The 10603-nt window shown below is 37.8% G+C and overlaps 1 protein-coding gene across 1 annotated transcript in view; it reads right to left on the bottom strand.

The window, feature by feature from the left end:
* Positions 1-10603, bottom strand: part of Ednra (endothelin receptor type A) — a 57841-nt gene that overhangs the window by 22103 nt on the left and 25135 nt on the right. The window contains exon 3 of the mRNA XM_015484454.2: positions 2447-2574. Within this exon, the coding sequence (XP_015339940.1) occupies positions 2447-2574 (128 nt within the window). The remainder of the gene's footprint in view (positions 1-2446; positions 2575-10603) is intronic.

The raw sequence follows: 10603 nt of genomic DNA, 5'->3' as shown, positions 1-10603 counted from the left end.
GGGGGGGGGGGGGGCGGGAGTGACGAATATTTTCCCCAGCTTATTGCTGTATTCATTCTTTTAAACTTTTTTCTGAATGTCTACCATTTGTTTAAGTTCAGGAGGTTTTTCTTTTCCAGAGGTCAAAAGATTATTAGTTTATTTTCTTCTACAGCTTTATGGTTTGAATTTTTACATGTTTGAGTGGTCACTTGGCAGAATGCAGGCGTGGAGAACACCAGCTGCCCTGGTCATGGATAAGAAGTAACCAAAAAGTAAACTGAGACCATTTGTGAAACAAATAATAAAACCACACATTCCTTGATGCTAGAAATAAAAAAAGAGAGAGAAGGAAGATGGCCTGCATTTGATTACTGGCATCAAGGCTTGCGATCCATGTGGATTTGGTTAACCTCTTTTGACCCCAGCTTCCCTCTCTGTAAACGATAGCACATATCACAGTTAAATCAAATAATATCTGTTAAGTTTTTAAGGAGGGCCTCCTACTTAATACTCAATAAATGAAATTTATTATACATATTATTATTGATAGAAAGCACCATGTAAAACTTGATATGCTTTTTTTTTTTGGTCATATAGCTAAATAGCACTACTTGTAAAAGAATCCATCCTGTCTTCATTGTAATCAAAGTTACTTGAGCCTGTATTATATTCCTGTGTACTCTAACACCTATTTCTGGCTTTCCCATTGGTTTTTCATACTATTTGCATCTATACTACATTGTTTTAAATATTGTAGCTTTATAATATTTAATGGTATTATATAGGAAGAACATAGGTGTAGACACGGTTCTTTTTGCCAAATGTCATGATAGTTTTCTTATTCCTTTTCCCCACATGGCTTTTAGAGTTATATTAAAAATTTAAGTTGGATATGGTAATGAGAATACATCTCTAAATATACACTTTGATAAATATAGGAAAATTTTACTTGTACCAGCAATGTAATGGATATAATTTAAAGCCTTTGATTTTTAGGTAATAGAATACTCTGGAAGGCATCTTTGCACACAACTATAATACCAACACTTGATAATTATGTACTTTGAGTGAAAATAGAAATGATATTGGGATGCTGGGGATAGGAACATCAAAGTGAGAATTTATTAGTGAATCAAATGCAGGTCATCAGTACTTTTAGGGAAATGGTCACTATACTGTGGTCACTATACTGTGGTCTCCTGTGGTATATGTGTTTTAAATGCAGTATCCTTAAAACCTGATATACATCTCGGGTTTTCTCACAAATCACAGCAATTCTTACTGATAGGTAATGAAATTCTCTCTGATCTTTAACTATTGCAGTGGGACTATTTTTCTGGATAGTACTAATGAATTTTAAAACTACCAATGGAATTTTTTGATGTGTTTTAATTACAACAAATAAATGCATTAAAAATACTAAACATTTTATTTATTTTTGCTTCAACTATTATAGCCATAAATTTATGAATAGAATATCAAAGTTTGTAACTACCAATGGAATGAGTAATTTTACATTTTAACTGCATTTTTCATTCTAAAATTAATTATAAATGATGAATGGCAGAATATCTGTGTAAACACTTGAATGTTTTTTAAGAGTGGCCTTTTATTTCTATTGTGCCGGGGACTCAGGTTCTCTGATAAAGTGCTGGTCAGGGATATGAGCTGGAAAACATTGAAATCTCTTCTAAATTGTACATGTGGCTAGTTGTATGTATAAACCAATTATTTACAAGACATTATATACATTGTATAACATTATTTGAAGTATAAAAGAGCTCTATGGAATGTGTTATGAAGTTCCTAACTTCATTATTTTATAAGTCCTGCTGTGAAAATTTGAAAGTGAAGTAAATACCATCTGGAAGTTCTCAGAATTCAGAAGGCATCTTTAAAGAACTCTTTATGGCCATGTGTGAGGGATTCTAAAAAGACTTAGATGCGTGGTGGATTTTTCATTTGGATAAAGGATACTGCTATTGGTATCTTCTTTTTTAAATTATGAGATATTTTAGGTATTCAAAAAGAGCATGAAGAAGGATATAACAGTACTATATATTTACCACTTAGTTCAAACGATCAATCCTTACAAATATAACTGAATAGTATGTTTGTTTTTATAGTAATAAAATCATTAGTTTAAAATGAATTTACATGTGCTAGGGAATCACCTTTTCACAAACTTTATTCCATAATAGATTCTTTTCTGTTGTGGTTGCCTTAAAGATGTCAACTACATATTGTTGGCAAATTGCTCCAAGTACATGTTGCCTGAGCCACAGCTGACTAATAACCAGCAAATGTGTGAAGCAATTCTAAACAGCAGAGGAAAGGTTGTTAACGTTTTAATTTATTTGAAACTAGTAAACAACTCTTCTGGATACCAACTCTCTTGGCTTTTCTTTTCGAGAAAAATGCCTTTCTAAACCCAACTGAAGAACAAAAGGAAAGACCGTGTTACCTGTCGACACTGAGAGCGCAGAGATTGAGGACGGTGATTCCCACTGAGGACTTCTGCAAAAAGGGGAACAGCTTGCAAAGAAAGACGCCAAAGTCATTGTGGTCAAAAGGCCAGCGCCCGGCCAGCAGCTGAAAAGAGATGTGGGAGTTAGAAGTGGCAAAGCTGGCACTTATATTTCTAATCACATGTACGGACTTCTAAATTTTATTCTTTATTTTACTTTCCAATAGAGTATCACTAGCATTATTTTTTCTTTTGTGTTTTAAAAACTTAACAATTTCTGGTCTGGAAAGATAGACTATAATATGTTAGCACATAATTATTAAAATATATTAAATATAAATATATTAACATACTTAATAAATAATATACTCAAGTGCAACATATTATATAAAATATGTATTATAGATAATTACCTTATAGATGATCTATAATTACCTATAATCATCTATAATAACCTTATAGATAATATAATGTAATAACAGAAGAGAAAAACTTTTGCTCTCAGATGAAGGAGTCATGCTGCCTATTTTTCAAGAAATGGCAAAAGTTTGGGGGTTTGGGGTAACAGCTTCACTGAGAAGCAGGCAGAGGTCTCTTAGGAAACCTTATTAAGCCATGAGGAAAACAAGTAATTTCAACCAGTGACATTGGAAGATATTATCTCCCGACAAATAGCCAAAGCAAAAATGACCAGTTAGGAAAAATACTGGGAAAATAAAGTGTCTTTGGACGTGGAGACTTTGCCAGCTGGTTAGGACCAAAACTTAACTTCCCATCAGTGCTTAAGGGGATGACTGCTTCATAAATTTGATCCAAGTGGCTTTCTATTTAGGATTCAATTTCTCCTTATCCTATAGGAAAGTGTGGTCACTGTGATTTGTTTAAAGGAAAATCTACTCTTTCATGTTGACCATTTAAAATCTTGGTCCCAAGGCAAGGGTGCCACTCTCTAGTGGCTGTGGTAACAGGAACATAGTAGCTAGCCAACTGTCCCCTGTGACTTGCTGATATTTATCTAGCTAGGTATTATACTAGGAACATGGGCTTAAATAATTTCTGTTACCTGAAAGGAGGAGGGACATCCCTGCTGAATATAGGATGACTTTTCTTTTTTTTTTTTTTATTGGTTGCTCAAAACATTACAATGATCTTGACATATCATATTTCATACATTTGATTCAAGTGGGGTATGAATTCTCATTTTTACCACGTGTACAGATTGCAGGATCACATTGGTTATACATCCACATTTATACATACTGCCATACTAGTGTCTGTTGTATTCTGCTGCCTTTCCTATCCCCTTCCTATCCCCCCTCCCCTCCCCTCCCCTCCCCTCCTCCCATCATCTCTCTCTACCCTATCTACTGTAATTCATTTCTCTTTATTTTCCCCTTTCCCCTCACATCCTCTTATATGTAATTGTGTATAACAATGAGGGTCTCCTTCCATTTCCATGCAATTCCCCTTCTCTCTCCCATTCCCTCCCACCTTTCGTCCCTGCTTAATGGTGATCTTCTTCTCATGCTCTTCTTCCTTGCTCTGTTTTGAGTCGCCCTCCTTATATCAAAGAAGACATTCGGAATTTGTTTTTTAGGGATTGGCTAACTTCACTTAGCATAATCTGCTCTAATGCCATCCATTTCCCTGCAAATACCATTATTTTTTATTTTTTAGTGCTGAGTAATATTCCATTGTGTACAAATGCCACATTTTTTTTTATCCATTCATCTATTGACGGGCATCTAGGTTGGTTCCACATTCTAGCTATTGTGAATTGTGCTGCTATGAACATTGATGTAGCTGTATCCTTACAGTATGCTCTTTTTAGGTCTTTGGGGAATAGTCCGAGAAGGGGAATAGCTGGGTCGAATGGTGGTTCCATTCCCAGCTTTCCAAGGAATCTTCATATTGCTTTCCAAATTGGCTGCACCAATTTGCAGTCCCACCAGCAATGTACAAGTGTACCCTTTTCCCCACATCCTCGCCAGCACTTGTTGTTTCACTTCATAATGGCTGCCAATCTTACTGGAGTGAGATGGTATCTTAGAGTGGTTTTAATTTGCATTTCTCTGATTGGTAGAGATGGTGAGCATTTTTTTCGTGTATTTGTTGATTGATTGTGTATAGGATGACTTTTCAAAGGTAAAAATGGTATTGATTTCCTTTCTGATTTTTCCTCAGTGACTCAGAATTTAAATTTACTGTATTGAGTAAGAAAGAGTATCCTACTAACTTGACAAATAACCCTTTTTTTTTGGCAAAGTTGACCTTGAATTTCTGTTCTACCATTTCTGAAAGATTATGTGAGGTTTAGTTTTATGGTCAGTGTGGTCATTAACACGAGCCCATTGAAAGTGGTTGGAAAACCAGTAGCCCACAGATACAAAATCACAAGCTTAAGCATTTGACGTAGTAGCATAGGGCTTTCTATAATTCTGATATTATGGCTAAGAACACATATACCTTAATTTCAGAGATGTTCCCCTTTTTGATTTTCCAAAAGGTTTCCCTTTCTTTTGAATATTTTTCTGAAAGAAACTTCTCCTTCAGTTAATTGCTTCTGGTCTCTTCCTCATCTCACTATAACTGGTCTCAATTGGTATATTCTCAGAATTTCCACATAAGCTTTTGTCCAAGGACAACTACCAGGCTCTTTATAGAAACATTGCCTTAACTTCTGAGGGTTTTCATGAAGTTAATAAACAATTATAACACTGGTGACTGCTGGTTATTAATGCCTAGTGCAATAAGAAACAAGACACAATTTCTGGGATGAATCACTCCTATAAAGACAAGAAAACTTGAAAAAAATGACATTTTTAAAAACAGAATAAGAGTTTAGTATTTTGGCCCAGAACTATAATTTTCCACCGAAGACCACAGAAATGTAATTAGAATGTGTAGGAATTGTTATGGGGTATTCTTTAGAAAAATTGAAATGGTACTGTTGGCTCACTCCCAGAGACTAAGAGGATTGTGAAATCCACATGGATGAATTTCCCAATTTACACATCCAATAATGAGGGAGAGAAAAAAGGATGTGTCTTTCATAATAAGGGAGACTCTGAAATCTGTGAAGGTCTAAGTGTCAAGTGCTAGGAAAAACCATAACTGAACATGGATTGTTTCATATTCTTCCAACCTCAATTAAATTTCTTCCATTTTCATGTTTCTTTTAACTTTTAATAATAGTTAGGTTGGGGTTAGGCATAAAGAAATGTCACTAAAACACATCAGGGAACTAGAGAGCAGCAAAAAGATGGTGGGATTGCCTTTCTTTGATGAAATAGATGTGGTGGTGGTGGGAGGGTTATTTTTATTTTCCCAGGAGTGCATTGATTCTCCTTGGGAATTATAGACAAAGAGCATATGAAATCAATCCCTGAAGGGAATTTTTAGGTGAAATCATACTACACTAACCTAACTTAAATCCCCTTCATTCTGCAAGGACAGTAACTGATCCAATTCCTCCAGGAGAATATTAGGCCCCTCCATAAGCAACACTTTTTCCTCTCTGTGCCCTTTTCATCAGGGAGTCCCTCTCTGGTTAAGTGCAGTTTCCCCAACAAGGCCCTCTGCTACAGTTTAGATTGTCAGTGTTCCTCCAACAGCCCACGGCAGTATTGGGAGATGGTGGAACCTGTCAAAGACTGGGGGCCTAGTGCAGGAAGTTAGATCACTGCGGGTGTGCCCTTGAAGGGAATAATGGGACCCTGGGCCTTCTTTCCTTTCTCTTTGCTTGTCCACTGTCACCAGTTTGCTTCTGCCATGTATTCACACCACAATGGGCTGCCTTGCTACAGGCTCAAAAGCATCAGGGCCAATGACCATGGAGAACCTCCAAAACTGTGAGTCAAAATAAACCTTTCCATGTGTGTGTGTGTGTGTGTGTGTGTAGGTTACTGAGGATTAAACCCAGGAGTGCTCTACCACTGAGCTATACCCTTAACCCTTTTCACTTTTAAATTTTGAGACAGGGTCTTTCGAAGTTGCCCAGGCTTACCTTGAATGTGTGAATCTTCCTTACAGGTATGTGTCATCACACCTGGCAATTTTTCCTTTTGTTAAGTTGGTTATCTCAGTTGTTTTGTTATAGTAATGGAATACTAACACACTTTATTTGACTATTCAATCTTAAGTAAGATGTGTTTGTTAATATCTTTCATAGAATCAGTGTTGGAGCAATCTTATATTTGAAGTCTCTTTTCAGTTTATTCTGTTTCAACAATAACACAAATATAAAAGAAGGGTGGACATCATGGAGGCAAACAGTGTAGCTTACCTATTTTTCTCTTAATTAGAAGAGGCATTTTGGAGCTTCTAAGACTACTGGAATGCATCCTTTCCATTATTTGCTACACTTAACATGGAAAATATTTAAAGTGGGAAAAATTAAGCTGTATAAAAATTTATATTGTGAAAGTATATCTCTCTATTAAGGCCCTGAAACTTACTGCCCCATGGTAACCACTGTTAATTGCCAAGTGTTTTCTTTCAGAAAACTTCCTATGCATATAAGAATATATGCATTTTTTAAAACAAGTGGGAACATATGGAAATAATACTTTTTAACATTGATTATGTCTTTTTCTTAGAGTCATTTTATGGGAAGCACTACTACCTATTAAAAAGTTTCAATTTTAAAAAGTTCATTGATAAAACAATTAAGATACGAATTCATAAGTTACTATTTGAGGTCATGTCTAGACCATGGCAACCAACTAGTTAATTTCATTATTATCAATTTAATGAAAGAAAAAGCTTGTCTGACAAACTGTCACGTCAAATTGGTTATTCTGGCACCTTAGAGTAGTCATGGCTTATTTTTGCCATAAAAGATATAGCCTTCATACTTGTCTTTCCAAGGATGTCATGTAGTACCCTGCACACAGTAGGTGTTAAATAAATTGATAATTCTGATTCACAAATGACCATTGGACCAGTGCTTATTAACCATGGTAATTTTACCCCAAGAGACACTTGCAAATGCCTGATACATTTTTGTTTCTTACAATTAGGAGGAGTACTATGACATCTGGGGGTTAGAGGCTAGGGATACTGCTAAACATCTTGCAGTACAGAGGAAGGCTCCCCAACAATTAACCATTCAACCCCAAACGTTCATTGTTTCTGAAATTTCCCATTCTTGACCAATTAAAATTAAATCTGTGTCACAAATATTTGGAACACAAGCATCAACAATTTCTAAAGCTGCCCAGGTAATTCCAATATGCAGCCAAGTTCTCTAGTCATGCTCTTGAGCAGAGAGGTTCTCAAGACTAAGCAGCAGCAGAGTCACGTGGAGGGCTCCCGAAGCACAGATTGCTCAGCCACGTCCCTAGAGTTTCTGATTGGGTGGGTCTGGGATGAGGCCTGAAGATGTGTGCTTCTAGTAAGTTCCCAGGTGGTGCTGATGCTTTTGGTCCGACAACCTTGCAGTGGGGATCACTATTCCAGAGGCACCATGATCAGCAAAAATGATAGCTGAGAGCCAGGCAGTACAGGACAAACAGAAAAAGTCTACAATATGGTCATAAGAAAGACAAAATTTTATTTACTTTTGGTACTGGGGATTGAACCCAGAAGCATTTAACCACTGAGCCACATCCTTAGCCTTTTTTTTTTTTTAGAGACATGGTCCTCACTTAGTTGCTGAGGCTGGCTTTAAACTCACAATCCTCCTGCCTCAGCCTCCTGAGTGGCTGGGATTATAGGTGTGTGCCATTGGGCCTGACTAAAGAAATAATTTTAATAGTAGCTTGCATTCATTTCCCTCACACTCCAGCAGTCTCTAAAGACATCATACACAAAGTTACAGTCCAATATCAGGCACTCTAATGTCCCAGGCCTCACCATCTTGACACTACTTGTTCTTTCTCTATACCCAGGATAGGTTGTAAACTCCAGAGACCGAGGTGAACTGCGTATCTGTGGCTCTGTGACCTTGGACAAGCCCCTTATCCACTGTCAGCCTCTGTTTCTGTATGAGCTGGGAGGGGTTGGTTCTCATATCTGTCAAGCAGGACCAAGCGAATGAAAAAATTCTGAAAACTGTCCATATATCATGCAAATGTTAGTTGTTTTGAACTGCTATAATTCATCATCATAAATGTTCCATTTGTATATGACTTAATGAAAGAAAAGGTTAACATAAACAAATTTACCCCTCTTTATCTATTCCAGATGTTAATATCCTTTGCTACTTAATCTCATTACTTGGGCATTATTTTTGTTCTCGTCATGGCATCTTGGAATACTACAAATAAAATTTTCCTTCGAGTTAATTTTCTACACCCTCTGCTGAGGCTGAGGTTCTCCTCTTCTCCTTCATCTCACCCCTCCCATCCTAGATGGGCATCAGGGATATATGAATACAGTCTGTAAAAGCAGAAAACCTCAAAGTTAATAATAAAATGTTGTTTTCCTTCCAACGTGAATGAGTTACTTGAATTGGACATGACTGCCCAGGTATGGGTCTTCAAGAAGTGAGCTTCTGTGTTTTCCTTCTTTCTGGGCGAGGGGCTGGGATGTAGAAGTTGGGACATAGTTGAATCGGCAGTAAACAAAACCATGTTTCTGTGATGCCAAGGGCAAATATTTACTGAGAACATGTTCTCTGGCTATTGCAAATTTCAAATCAGGTACTATAAAATGAATCACTTTGCATGACTGAGAATGTTTTTTTTTTTTTCTCTTCCATTATGCTTTAATTGCTTCAGGATTGAGACAGAAGTTTCATACAAATGTAATAAAAACTGTGGCTTCTACACTATCCTTAGCTTTCTACATAGTCAGACTCTTGCATTTTGAACAGGCCAAGAATTTGGAGTGCAGGACAAATACAGCTCAGCAGTAGCCCCAGAAGTGTTCCCGACTGACCCTAGGTGCCCTCCAAAATTTAGGGAATGGAGAAGCCCTCCTTTTAATTAGAGCCAGTGACTTGGCCTAACAGTTAGGAGCATGGGCCTGAAGCTATGTTCCTTGGGTTTGATTGAATCTGAGCTCTGCCATCTGAGCTTGGTGTGCTGGTTAACTTCTATGCTTCTCAGTGTCCTCTATAAAACCATGAGTTATGATAGTTATTTCCAAGGATAACTGTGGGCAACAGAAGAGACAATCCCTCTAAAGGCCTTAACACAGAAAGGTGCCAGAAATGTGAGCCATAAGCATGGATGGCCTATGGTTACCAATCTCTACTTTTGGTCCCCATTTCCCTCTGACATGATGTGTTAGTTTTCCACCACTATGACAAAAGACTTGAGGAAATCAAATTATAAGGAGGAAAAGCTTATTTTGGTTCACAGGTTCAGTGCATGATCTTTTTGCCCCATTGCCTCTGAGGCTGTGGAGAAGGAGCACATCACCTGTGGGAGAGCAAGTTGCTCACATCATGGTGGCCAGGAAGCAGAGGGAGAGGAAGAAGAGGGGCCAGGATACCACAATCCCTCTCAAGGGTATGCCCCTAATTACCTACGTTCCTCCCACTAGGCCCCTTCCCTTAAAGGTTCCACCATCTCCCAATAATGCCACAGACCGGGGACTAAGCCTGCAGCTCGCAGGCCTTTGGGGAATGTGTAAGGGCCAAACTGTAGCAAATGGTGAAGACCCCATTCTCAGGAGGTCCACTGCCTAAGAGATACACAGAAGTAGAGGCTCCTGAGGAAGCTCTAAGCAATATTTTGGGATTATTTAACAGAAGGAGAAGGTGATGTGGGCTAATGATGACAAGAACAGGCTCAGGAACTTGGCTGTTTGTCCCTGGAATGATTTAGACATGCTAATTATTTCTCAGTGAAAATTGCAGATAAAGAGAGTACCTCTGCCATATGGCTGATGTGAGTATTAAATGAATTAATGCATACAAAGTACTCAGGATGGGGCTTGGCCCATAGAAGAATCATAAATGTTAATTCTTATAAGAGATGCATTCTAAGGACCTGCTTCTTGCTCCTCTGCTGTTATACTGGACAACAGAATTGTGGCTACCTCTTGCAACTCACATCTTATACTATTGAATATTTGGTGTTTCAGTTTTTGCTGAAGTCTTAGCTTTCTAGAGTCTGAAATAACAACTAGGTGGGGAAAAGGGGTGGGGGGGAGAGAGAGAGAGAGAGAGAGAGAGAGAGAGAGAGAGAGAGAGAGAGAGAGAGA

The sequence above is a fragment of the Marmota marmota genome, unplaced genomic scaffold (assembly GCF_001458135.2).
Source record: "Marmota marmota marmota unplaced genomic scaffold, marMar, whole genome shotgun sequence".
In the NCBI taxonomy this organism is placed as follows: Eukaryota; Metazoa; Chordata; class Mammalia; order Rodentia; family Sciuridae; genus Marmota; species Marmota marmota.
This window is presented reverse-complemented; position numbering and strand designations above follow the sequence as displayed.